Genomic DNA, 13,570 nt, shown 5'->3' on the forward strand with positions numbered 1-13,570 from the left:
GAGCGGCAGTGTATAGGCGCAGCCACTACTCCCTTCACTACCTATGAGACTGAAAACTCAACAATGTCTGTAGTTGAATCTTGGTGAAATATGTTGGCCAGAGATACGGCTATGTAATGTCTATGAGGACCTTAAAGGGGTTGTCTGGGGAGAGGAGAAATGAAAAAAGATTGGATTAAAAAATGTAAAAGCCGTGATTACCTCACCGATCACTGGCAGCTGCCATTCCACCGATGCCTGGTACCCATTACTTCCTGGTCCTTGTCTCTCACGATGAAGTGCCCAGATCCCAGGCAGAGGTAGGTAACCACTGTGGCCAGTGATTGGTACTTCCTGTGTATCGAGACTGACTAGGAAGTGGAGATCTGCAGGGAACCGGCCACCAGCAGAACGGCAGAGGAAGGGAATCGGTGACTATTTTACTTTATTTTATATTATTTTCTTAAACAAGTCTGAATACTTGATAACAAGTGAAATATTCTCATTTATGTTGTCATATCCCTACATACTCTTCTTTAGAACAATTTTTTATTTATTTTTTAAATCATGTCTCTATTTTCACTAAAGGGACATTTTTCCATGATTATATCTCCATCCTGAGCAGTCAACTAAAGGTTCTGCAAAAGCTTTCAGGATAGCAGCTGCCAAGTATCGAGAATGGACATTATGTACACTTGACCAAGGTAGCTTAACCATAGACAGGAAATCCTGTCCTGGGCAGAGGGCTACCATTCATTACATCCATTTATGTTAACCGGGAAAACATGTGCCTCATCTGGAGATGACAATATTAGTAAGGCACATAACTTTCTATAGGGACAAGAGAATTCCTGGGAATCCCAATTATGTTTTATTGTATATAATATTTGTGCTAGATATAAGGCTTATAATAACTATACATCCAAACTTTCCAAATTTAGGAAGGGAGGGAGAGGGGCTATGGTAAAATGTTCTCCTACTGCCGATAGATTCCATTTGGTTGATTACTGAACGCATTCTGTCACTTGCACAGCTGGATGCCATGACTAATAGCTTAATCATAGCATTCATGAATAACACACAAAAGAAGGAAGTTAACAAAGAAAATGATTAGTGCAACATAACAAGAGCATGGTAGAAAAAACCCACATCTATATACTACTCAACAGAACATAAGTTTCAAAAGATGGCATTGGCTTACCATTTTCAGCTGCCCTCTTCAGATTTTCTATCATGGTGTCATAATGGATTCTGCATAAAACCTTCTCTTCCACAAGGCCGAACTCTTCCCCAGTAGACAGCTGCCTCTTACAGGAGTAGCATGCAAAGCACGCTAAGTGATACGCATTCCCCCGAGCTCTTCTCACCCAGTCGCTGGCATAGATCTGTCTGCCACATCGAGCACACTTGGTTCCAAACCGGCTGAAAGACACAAAGACATTTTCAAAGGTATCTGCACCACAGTACAATAAAAGTACACCAACTCATGACAACCAGACAACAATCTCATATCTCTATGTAAGAACTGCGGAGCACTCACCAGGTCTGTTTCATTAGAGGCTTCTTTATTGTCACTTGGAACAAGCGGGATACATGCAGGGGAGGATGGTGAAGACGCGGGGGTATTCAAGATGGCGACGGACCGTTTACATGCCGGAACCCTTCGTCAGGCCGGTGCCGGCCTGACGAAGCGCTCCGGCGAGTAAACGGTCCATCGCCGTCTTGAATACCCCCGCGTCTTCACCATCCTCCCCTGCATGTATCCCACTTTTTCCAAGTCTTGTGAAATAGAGAACATAGAGATAGAGAATGTAGACGACGGACCGATTACGTGCCAGAGCGCTTCATCAGCCCGGTACCGGCCTAACGAAGAGCTCCGGCGCGTAAACGGTCCGTCGCAGTCTTGAATATCCCCATGTCTTCACCATCCTCCCCTGCATGTATCCCACTTTTTACAAGTCTTGCGAAATAGAGAACATAGGGATAGAGAACGTAGGCAACGGACCGTTTACGTAGACGGCGCGTAAACGGTCCGTCGCCGTCTTGAATACCCCCGCGTCTTCACCATCCTCCCCTGCATGTATCCCGCTTGTTCCAAGTGAGAATGAAGAAACCTCTGATGAAACAGACCTGGTGAGTGCTCCGCAGTTCTTACATTGTTTTATATTGTCTACTATTCTGATATTGCGTGATAGCACCGAAGAGGTATCGGGATTGGCTTCCAGGGACTGTGTGGATCAGGTGTCCACCTACCTAATCTAGTGTAACAAAAGGAAGGTGCTGAAACCACCACTTGATGTGTGTGTGTGAATCTCATATCTCTAACTACTTAGAAAGCTCATATAAAGCAACTGCACTATTTTGTACTAGATCCGAAAAAGTTTTGTAGAAATATTAATCCAGCTTAATATGTTGGGAGGTTGTAACTTTGAAGCCTTTAACTCCGGACTATAACACAGATTGTAACTCAGGACTAGGACAAAATAAGCAATGCAATATATTTACAAAGTTACTCAAATTGTTTTGTAGATGCCTTTCCTCTCTAATAATGCCCATGTTCTCTATTTTACAAGACTGCCCAGGAACTTCATGACTTGATCCTCTACTTGCACCTCCAAGCCTCACCATGGACACTATATTGGTTAAAGGGGTACTTTGGTGGAAAACTTTTTTTTTTTTCAATCAACTGGTGCCAGAAAGTTAAACAGATTTGTAAATTACTTCTATAAAAAAAATCTTAATCCTTCCAGTACTGAATAGTGGCTATATACTACATAGGAAGTTCTTTTCTTTTTGGATTTCTTTTCTGTGTGACCACAGTGCTCTCTGCTGACACCAGAACAGCATATGTTTGCTATGGGGATTTTCTCCTGCTCTGGAAAGTTCCTGACATGGAGAGAGGTGTCAACAGAGAGCACTGTGGTTGTGACAGAAAATAAATCCAAAAAGAAAAGAACTTCCTCTGTGGTATACAGCCGCTAATAAGTACTGGAAGTACCACATACAGACGGATACAACCTAGGGGATAAGTGTTAAAATGTTGGAGTACCCCAACATTTTAACACTTATCCCCTAGGTTGTATCCGGCTGTATGTGGTGCTCCCATATAGAATTCATGGAGGGGGAGTGTTGACCCCACTCCTGACACAAGGAGAGCCTGAACGCCGTTCAGGAGACGCCGCGAGGATATCAGGATTAGACACGTATGCCCTATCCTGTGAATAGGGGATAAGCATTAAAGGGGTACTCCGGTGGAAAACTTTTTTTTTTTTTAATCAACTGGTTCCAGAAAATTAAACAGATTTGTAAATTACTTCTATTAAAAAATCTTAATCCTTCCAGTGCTGACATCTCTGTCCATTTTAGGAACTGTCCAGAGCAGCATATGTTTGCTTTGGGGATTTTCTTCTACTCTGGACAGTTCTTAAAATGGACAGAGATGTCATCAGAGAGCACTGTGCTCGTGATGTCAGCAGAGAGCTCTGTGTTCAAAAAAGAAAAGCATATCCTCTGTAGTATTCAGGAGCTAATAAGTACTGGAAGGATTAAGATTTTTTTAATAGAAGTAATTTACTAATCTGTTAAACTTTCTGGCAGCAGTTGATTTAAAAAAAAAAAAAAGTTTTCCACCGGAGTACCCCTTTAAAACACTGGTGTACCCCTTTAATATTTCACTCCACTATATATATAGTAGCAATACTCAAATTCAACTTCAGACTTTAGATTTGACTCTATGGGCATTGTGGCTGGTGTAGAACATGATGGATGGTATTTTAAAGGGGTATTCCAGGCAAAACCTTTTTTATATATATCAACTGGCTCCAGAAAGTTAAACAGATTTGAAAATTACTTCTATTAAAAAATCTTAATCCTTCCAATAGTTATTAGCTTCTGAAGTTTTCTGTCTAACTGCTCAATGATGATGTGCATGATGGGAAAATATCCCCATAGGAGCTGCACAGCTCCCAGGACGTGAGTCATCAGAAAGCAGTTAGACAGAAAACAGCAACTCAACTTCAGAAGCTAATAACTATTGGAAGGATTAAGATTTTTTAATAGAAGTAATTTACAAATCTGTTTAACTTTCCGGAGCCAGTTGATATATAAAAAAAAGTTTTGGCCTGGAATACCCCTTTAAGGTGTTATGGTTGACAGTATGTGGTATTGTAGATAGCACTTGGGGGCAATGGGTTTGATGCTGGAAGACTAGTAATGGGGGTGTTTGAAATTGAGATTGAAAATACATTTTTATTGGTCTATGGCAGTGGTCATCAACCTGCGAACCTCCAGATGTTGCAAAACTACAACTCCCAGCATGCTCGGACAGCCAACGGCTGTCCGGGCATGCTGGGAGTTGTAGTTTTGCAACATCTGGAGGTTCGCAGGTTGAAGACCACTGGTCTATGGTTTCATTGTAGGTTGTCTAGGTATGATAACCAGTGTCATCACCAACTATGGCAGTAAATAAACCAGTGGTAGGGTGGAGATGAACACAGGTATCATTTTCTACTCTATTAGCTACCATCTTACAAGAAGACTACTTAATCTTACCGATCCCATAAAACTTTGGGTTTGTAAATTACCAGTGAAAAACCCAGCAAAGAAGTTGAATAGAATATATTTCGAGCACAGCTGCAGGCTACATAAATTATTATTTTCCCCAGTAAGGAGGGTCAAAAAGGGTTTTTAGGGTCCATATCATGGTTGCAACAGCCAGATCCCAAGGGGTACCGTAGTGATCCGAGAACCGGCCTGGATCATAACACAGACCCATTTGCAGCTGATCCCACATTTGTAACAGAGATAAAAATGGAATACAAACACTGAGAGCCTGTATTTCATATGACACAATACAAAAACAAACACGCACTTAAGAAACCGCCTCATTCATTTTAGTGGACATTTAAATTACACTTAATGTCTTTGTATTTGTTTAGTTTTGCAATTTTACGTTGGAGCAATAATTGCAGATAGTTTTGCAGACATCAAAAAAAAAAATGTATTTAATAGATTTTCTGACCATTTCTTTTAATTTGATCTCATGTGATTTTTAGGTTTTGCTAATGGGATCAAATTCTTTATTGATTGAATTAATTCCCCTATTAAATTTGTACCATATTTGTATTAAAGGGAAATTACACAGTACACAGACTAGAAAACAGTGTAAAATCCCTGCGGCTCAATACTACAGGGGAATTTATTAACCCATGCACTCCAGTTTTTTGGTGTCCTGTTTAGAAGGCTCATTTGAGCAATAATTTGCAACGTTTAGCATTTTTTTTTTTGCACCTCTTGGTACTTGCAAGGAAAAAAAATGGGTAGGATTTAGTGTAAGATGTTGTGTCTGTGGAGAGGAACTGTGTGGAAAGCCTTGTGGGGTGTAGGTTATTGGGGTGTTGCTGTTCTAGATACTGAAAGGGCGCTGTTAACCCTTGTCACTCGTGATGCCAGGGTGAGGGTTAAAGGGTACCTCTCATCAAAAAAACTTTTGATATATTATAGATTAATGTATGCAGAATGACTTTACAATTGCATGTTATTAAAAAATATGCTTCTTTCTATTTAATTTTCCACTTTGAAGAAATGACCACTAGGGGTCTCCCTACCAGTCCTGGCAGCAAGCATTTCAGACTCATGCTGGAGTCCTAAACACTACGAGCTGCCAGTCTGCTTTGTTCACAGCCTGTTTGGCAGCTCTGAGTGTTTAGGACTCCAGCATGAGTCAGAAATGCTTGCTGACAGGACTGATCGGGAAAAATACAATAGAAAGAAGCATATTTTTCATTAACATGCTATTGGAAAGTTATTCAACATTCATTAATCTAAAATATATCAAAAGTTTATTTGATGAGAGGTACCCTTTAAATTCTGTAATGTTGCTGGGCCTATCGCCACTCTTCCCAAAAGCGATAGGTGCGTTTGTAATAATTCAGATTGTCCACAACCACTGTTGAACTTAAAACTTGCAGGAACTTTTACTGAAGAATTTCTGAAGCAGGCAATATCAATAACAGTCCAGATAACAAAGTCCATTTATAACTGGGCAGCGATTGACAGTTGGTTGGGATCAGATAAGCTCAATGTAGCTTCTCATAGATTCTGTAGCATAGATCCGCTGGATTTAGGGGAGCGTTTAGGTCCAGTGATCTTGCAGAGATAAAGGGAAATTGTAAAATCTAATAGTCTCTAGCATAGGCTGCAAGGCTTTGGGCCTAGTTCTTGTCTTTGGAAGTTGCGGAGGTCCTACCTCATCCAGAGTCAGCAACCCAAGAGAGAGAATAATGGCCGCCACTCCCTTATATGGGCAGGGGTTGGCCGTTTTGGATTGTTCCACAACAACTGTCACTCACCGTTACATTGCATTGTGGGTAAACACGTGAAATGAGAACTAACTCAGACATGAGTTCTGAACTAAGACACCGCATGACCCGCAGGTCCTCCGACGCGAACAAGGTAGGAATCTTCAATAGACATATTTACATGTTTATTTACATAAATATTAACTGACTATGGGGTGAGGAGGGGCTAGCTAAGGTAGAGGACCCCCACTGTTCCTAGGGACTCTGTCTTTGGGGACCTCACCACAAGGTAATGTATGAAATATGGTACCGGGACACTACATGTCCTTCTGGGGCCCAACACATTTACTATCATTTACACCCGAAAATATACATATTTATAACACAAATCTATATCAGTTCATGACTGTGGTGCATGAACAGTCACAGTAACACCAACTTTATTCAGAAGTCTGCACCTTTTGGCGCATCTTACTCCAGTATTATCCATGCACTAAAGGGGTACTCGAGTGGAAACCAAAATCAACTGGTGCCAGAAAGTTAAATAGATTTGTAAATTAATTGTATTAAAAATCTTAATCATTCCGGTACTTATCAGCTGCTGCATTCTACAGAGAAAGTTGTATCGTTTTTTTCAGTCTTACCACAGTACTTTCTGCTGCCACTTCTGACCATGTCAGGAACTGTCTGGAGCAGAAGAGGTTTGCTATGGGGATTTGCTCCTGCTCCGGACTGTTCCTGACATGGACAGAGGTGTCAGCAGAGAGCACTGTGGTCAGGCAGAAAAGAACAACTCGACTTTCTCTGTAGTATAGATCAGCTGATAAGTACTGGAAGAATTAAGATTTACAAATCTGTTTAACTTTCTGGCACCAGTTGAAATGAAAAAAAATAGTTTTCCACCGTAGTACCCCTTTAAGGCCCCCCTTCGTGTACAGCTGTAGGGAACTCCCTATGTGCAATGCTTTTAGGGGAAGAACTTCATATAGTGTTAAAAAAATTTCCATCCCTGATTTATGTGCAATTTCACAGAAATAAACTATGTGCAATTAGAAAAATATGCAGGTATGCTAGGACCCCATTGAAGCTTGGTACCATATTTTGGCCCTGTAGACTCTTTGAGGCCATGACATGCTCCTATGCAGGAGTGCTTTACATATGAAACTTTGTAGCTGTCAAAAAGTTAATTACAATTGTTACAATGTCCTATTATTTATGTTATGTTGCATTTTGTTACATTATGTTACGTTACATACACAGATGAGTAGAGATACAAGTAATTTTTATTGGTTGAGAAGTTTTTCCTGTGAACAGTTGGGAATGAACAACTCATATATAAAAAACAGAAGAGGAAAAACACAGCGCCAATGAAAAGTGTGGGGAGTGGGTACAGTTGTCCCCCAACATCAGAGGCCATCGTATGTTGAAGGTGGCATCAACATACGATGCTATTGTGTGTCGGGGCCATCGCAAAAATAGCGCTAACTGCTTCAGCTGTCGCCGGATAGCTGTTTAATGTGCCCCGCTCAATGATACTTACATGTCCCTGCCACTCCGGCCCATCAGTTCGCTGCTCCTCTGCTGCTGCTGCTTTGTGCCGTCACCTCATCACAGAGAGCAACAGGGCAGCGGCGACGTAGTGATATGACAGCAGAGGAGAGGTGAACTGACGGGCCGGAGTGGCGAGGACATGTGAGTATCATGGAGCATTTGTCTGTATGTGCCTCCATGTATGTGTCTGTATGGGTTCCTTGTCTGTATGTGTTCCATATCTGTATGTGTTCCCTCAAAATACGATGGTTTCAATATACGCTGGTCCACCTGGAACCAATTACCATTGTATGTTGAGGTCCCACTGTATTTTTGTACTTAGAGCTTGGAGGAGGTCCTAACTGACAATAGAGAGAATTGTGACAAAAACTAGAGGACATTGCAGTTATCTATGAGGAACAACTGAAGCTGGTAATAGAAAGGCAATATGGCTGATGCTAAGGCACTCTCTGTGGCCGCTGCAGTATATGTGACACACTGGCTGAAAAATGGAAGCCTGCACTTGGATCTATGGCAATGGTCCTGAAATGTGGCAGATATCATTCTGAGACACCAGATATCATTCTACTTCCCTCTCTGACCTCTGTGTGAGGCTGCCAGCAGTTATTGTGGTTGAAAACCAGGATCCAACATTTTCCTAAGAATATGATAATGGACCACAATGAGCTAGACAATGGTCTATAGACTACAGTGGTCAGTGAAACCTAATTACGTGGCATAGGTTGACTTTACACATGTTGGACATTTTCCAGGAAAATACATAGTAGGCCTGTCTGTATGATACTACTGATAAGCAATTTGAAGGGGCGTTGTGGCTGAGCGGTAGGAGCCAGTGCAGACACCTGTAGGGACAATCCAGTTTGCCTTAATATTCCTAACCAGTTGGGTTCCAGGGGTTAGACTTCAAAATATAACACTTTGGTGGCCTATTCAAGGACAGCCTTCCCTTAAAGGAGTACTGTGTTGTAAGTGTGTCGACCCCAGCACGAAACGGCGGTCGACACACCCTCTCCATGTATCCCTGTGGGCAGGGGTCAAGTCCTGGGAAAAAAGTGCAGGAACTTACCAAAGATTTCCACTCAAGGGCTGGTCCTGTAGAACTCCTGCTAATGGGAATGGTGTTCCTGCTGTGGAAAAAGAGCAGGAATTCAGTTCCTACACTTTCCTGCAGGACTTGAGCCCTGCCTGAGGGAGAGCCAGAGATACTCAAATGCTTAATCACCGGTTCTCCCATGGAGATGCAAAGTGGGGGCATGTCAGTCGTCGCTTCGTGTGGGGATCAACATGCTCTGTTCTTGGGGAGAACCGGGGTGCCATGCAGGAGATCGCTGGGGATGCCAGTGGTCCCCTCCTGCGATCATGCACTTATCACCTATCCTTTGGATGGGGGACAAGTTGTCTGGCACCATAATAAACATGTAGTAGCATCCAAAACCTCATAGGGTTTCTACTTTTGTCTTAAGCTAAATTGTCAGCAGATGTGTCACTGATTTTCTCTAGAGAATCTTCTAGTCCCCAATTGTATTTATAGACTAATACATAGAAGCCAGGAATAGCCCATAGGTTTCATTGACCACTTAGGTCTGTTACATGTGCGGGTTTGATGGAAATTATGTCCCAAGGTTACTTTGTTACCCCCTTTGCCCCACACCTGCACCAGCGGTGGCATCTACCACATCACAGGTTGTTTGTACATTCATGGAACATTTAAATTTTTATAAGAATTTTTTTTTCAACAAAAACAAATATAATTTATCTCATTAAAAATGCATAAAATCTGGAATATCTTTGTTTATTTTACTTCTTAATTTAGCATAAATTGTTCCAATGCAAATTAGATTTACACCCCCACTGAATCGAGTTCTTAAGAATGTTTGACAGATGTTGAGTAGAGGAACACCAGTTCAGACCCGCACACTCAGCTCTGCGGCTAACCTGCCTCAGTGAATAGACTGGTCGGTATTCTAGCCGGCTGCAAATTAGATAATCAAGATCAATTGTTTTGAAGCAGAAAAAGACGTGGGATAATTAAGAAGAAAATTACACTTCATGGGAAACAAAAATGGGAAAAAACATTTAGCTACATATGCATTTTACAGCTGAACATTAACAACTGAGACCGTGTTCCTATCGTAGGGAGTCCCTACATAAGTGATGTTATTATTATATAACTAGCACGGAATTGATACTGGTTTTAGTCATTTATGCAGCAAGAAAGGACACAAAAAAGAATTCATTGATAGCCGATCAATCTAATATGAAAAGAGTCTTGTCCAAGTATAAGGTGTGTGTATATTGAGCCATTGGGGTTGTCATAAAAAAACATACAAATAGTATAGAGAATGGGTCGGCACTTTGTGTATTGGGTGGTGCACGTGGATAGGAAAGTCCACAAAGGTTCCCGGCACTCAGGTCTTTCCTGGAGAATATTTGTGTGTTTATTCACACCATGTGTTCACAATCACGAGTCGCGATTGTGAATACATGGTGTGAATAAACACAAAAATATTCTCTAAGAAAGAGGCAAGTGCCGGGAGTTTTTTTCTAACTTTAGAGTAATAAAAAACATGGCTGCTTTCTTCACTTAAGTACATAGTGATGAGCTGTGTTACCAGGCATTGTTTTTAGGAAAAACAACAACTATGTTTTTCTAGTTACAAAAACTCCCTTTAAAGTTAGGTTCATGCTGGCCGCAAGGATACCACTTTAGCAAACTTTCGGTCTGCCTACTGTTATCTATACACTACCTGAATATGTTCCCTGTAAACCATCCTGCCTGATATGCATGCCTGCTGTAGCCCCTGTTGTCTTCTCTGGCTGCTTGATATTATTTGCCATCATTTTCTCCCCTTGCCCACATCTCTCAGTAATCATTGCAGCTCTGCTCTGCCGGCCAGCTCACTCTCCAAGAACAGGCCCCACACTTTTGCTCTGAGCAGCAAAGAAAGGTTCAGTGTCTGATTGACTGAGGCTGCAAATACCTCCCAGTTCTCAGCACTAAAGAGAGCATGACTCCTCAGTGCAGGGCAGAAACCACATGGTCTGTGTCTCTCAAGGGGGTAGGGGCTTCTTTCAGAGAGGGATTTGGACAGAGAGAGTAGATGGCTGGATGATGTCATTCACTCACTTTATGCATGTAAGTGACAGCCAAAGAGGGGAACTGCTCTTTATAGTTAACGAATGATATTTAAAGGGAAAGCATAGGTTTTGGATTTAGTTCCCTGGAGTACCCCTTTCATATTGCCCCACTGTGCAAATGCTGAACAGTCACCAATGCAATGTGTTAAAACTTATCAATTCATCAACAGGACCCCATCATGTCTGTTACCCTGCCCAACCAAACATGGAGGAGGGACTACTTAAAGTGAATGTACAAATAATTTTTTAATACTATTAGCGCCATGTGCTGAAACATGTTCTTTTTTTTCTAAACTGTTTCAACCTCCTCATTGTAATTTGTTATTTATTTTCTAGTAAATAATTGTAGGCGCAGCCATCTTGTCTAAGCTTCTTTTAACTGCATTTAGAGATATGTTGTACAGCAATCACTATGGGAGAGTGTTCTAGACATGCTCTGTGACCTTTGCAGAGATCATTGTACATTAAGGTGAAGAAAGTATTCTGTATCCATAGCATATTGTGAATGGCATGATCCCATCCTATCTATTTATCTATTTGTGTCAAATTTCATTCTAATCCTATCTGTGATTAGTACTTGGACACTGCTGGAAACTGATCTGTTCAGAACAGGAATTCTCAGCTTATTATTAGGCGTAGTAGCCAGAAAAAAAACTCTGATTTTATAATATACAGTCATGGCCGTAAATGTTGGCACCCCTGAAATTTACAAAAAAGTATTTCTCACAGAAAAGGATTGCAGTAACACATGTTTTGCTATACACATGTTTATTGTGTGTATTGGAACTAAACCAAAAAAGGGAGGAAAAAAAAGCAAATTGGACATAATGTCACACCAAACTCCAAAAATGGGCTGGACAAAATTATTGGGCCCTTTCAAAATTGTGGATAAATTAAGTTTGTTTCAAGCATGTGATGCTCCTTCAACCCCTTAAAGGGGTACTCCGCCCCTAGACATCTTATCCCCTATCCAAAGGATAGGGGATAAGATGTCAGATCGCCACGGTCCCGCTGCTGGGGACCTCCGGGATTGTCGCTGCGGCACCCCGCTGTCATTACTGCACAGAGCGAGTTCCCTCTGTGCGTAATGACGGGCGATACAGGGGACGGAGCAGCGTGACATCATGGCTCCGCCCCTCGTGACATCATGGTCCGCCCCCTTAATACAAGTCTATGGCAGGGGCGTGATGGCCGCCACGCCCCCTCCCATAGACTTGTATTGAAGGGGGCGGACCATGATGCCACGAGGGGCGGAGCCGTGACGTAAAGATGCTCCGGCCCCTGTATTGCACGTCATTCCGTGCAGAGCGAACTCGCTCTGTGAGTAATGACAGCGGGGTGCCACAGCGGCAATCCCGGGGGTCCCCAGCAACGGAACCGTGGCGATCTAACATCTTATTCCCTCTCCTTTGGATAGGGGATAAGATGTCTAGGGGCGGAGTACCCCTTTAAGGCCTCAGCATTTTTCCGTTTTTGCATTTTCATTTTTTCCTCATCACCTTCTAAAAATCATAACGCTTTAAATTTTCCACATGAAACTCCATATGATGTCTTATTTTTTGCACCAGAAATTCTACTTTGCAGTGACATTAGTCATTTTACCAAAAATTCCACGGGGAAACGAAAAAAAAATGAATTGTGCGACAAAATTGAAGAAAAAAATGTCATTTTTTTAAAACTTTTGGGGGCTTCCGTTTCTACACAGTGCATTTTTCAGTAAAAATGACACCTTATCTTTATTCTGTAGGTCCATACGGTTAAAATGATACCCTACTTATATAGGTTTGATTTTGTCGTACTTTTGAAAAAAATCATAACTACATGCAGGAAAATTTATATGTTAAAAATTGTCATTCTGACCCCTATTACTTTTTTATTTTTACAAGTACAGGGAGGTATGAGGGCTCATTTTTTGCGGAGTGTTCTGAAGTTTTTATTGGTACCATTTTTGTATTGATCGGACTTTTTGATCGCTTTTTATAAAAAAAAATTATGATATAAAAAGTGACCAAAAATACGCTATTTTGGACTTAGGAATTTTTCAGACATTTATGCGCGCGACGATACCACATATTTTTGTTTACACAGTTTTTTTTATGGGAAAAGGGGGGTGATTCAAACTTTTATTAGGGAAGGGATTAAATGACCTTTATTAACTTTTTTTGCACTTTTTTTTTTTGCAGTGTTATAGCTCCCATAGGGGGCTATAACACTGCACACACTGATCTTTTACCCTGATCCCTGCAAAGCCATAGCTTTGCGTGGATCAGCGTGAAAGGGGGTTGATGGCTCAAGCCTGTAGCGTCGGAGCAAGGTAAAGGGACCTCTGCTCGCATCGTAGCTGATCGGGACATCGCGATTTTATAGTGATAGTCCCAATCAGCCCGACTGAGCTGCCGCATTTACTTTCGTTTTTGACGCGGCGATCAACTTTGATCGCCGCTTTTGAAGGGTTAATAGCACGCGGCACAACGATCGGTGCCGCGCGCTATTAGCCCAGGGTCCCAGCTATCAATAGCATCCGGGACTGACCCGGTGTGATGCGGGGTCATGGCGTGACCCCGTTTTAAACACCGGGACCGGGCGTACAGGTACGCCCTACG

At 41.8% G+C, this 13,570-nt stretch overlaps 1 protein-coding gene across 11 annotated transcripts in view; it reads right to left on the minus strand.

The window, feature by feature from the left end:
* LHX6 (LIM homeobox 6) overlaps nt 1-13,570 on the minus strand; it is a 159,384-nt gene that overhangs the window by 13,096 nt on the left and 132,718 nt on the right. For all 11 annotated transcript variants that reach the window (XM_056539542.1, XM_056539541.1, XM_056539552.1 and 8 more), the window contains one exon: nt 1,181-1,401. In XM_056539542.1, coding sequence (XP_056395517.1) covers nt 1,181-1,401 — 221 coding nt within the window. The remainder of the gene's footprint in view (nt 1-1,180; nt 1,402-13,570) is intronic.

This window comes from Hyla sarda, chromosome 9, assembly GCF_029499605.1.
Source record: "Hyla sarda isolate aHylSar1 chromosome 9, aHylSar1.hap1, whole genome shotgun sequence".
NCBI classification, from domain to species: Eukaryota; Metazoa; Chordata; class Amphibia; order Anura; family Hylidae; genus Hyla; species Hyla sarda.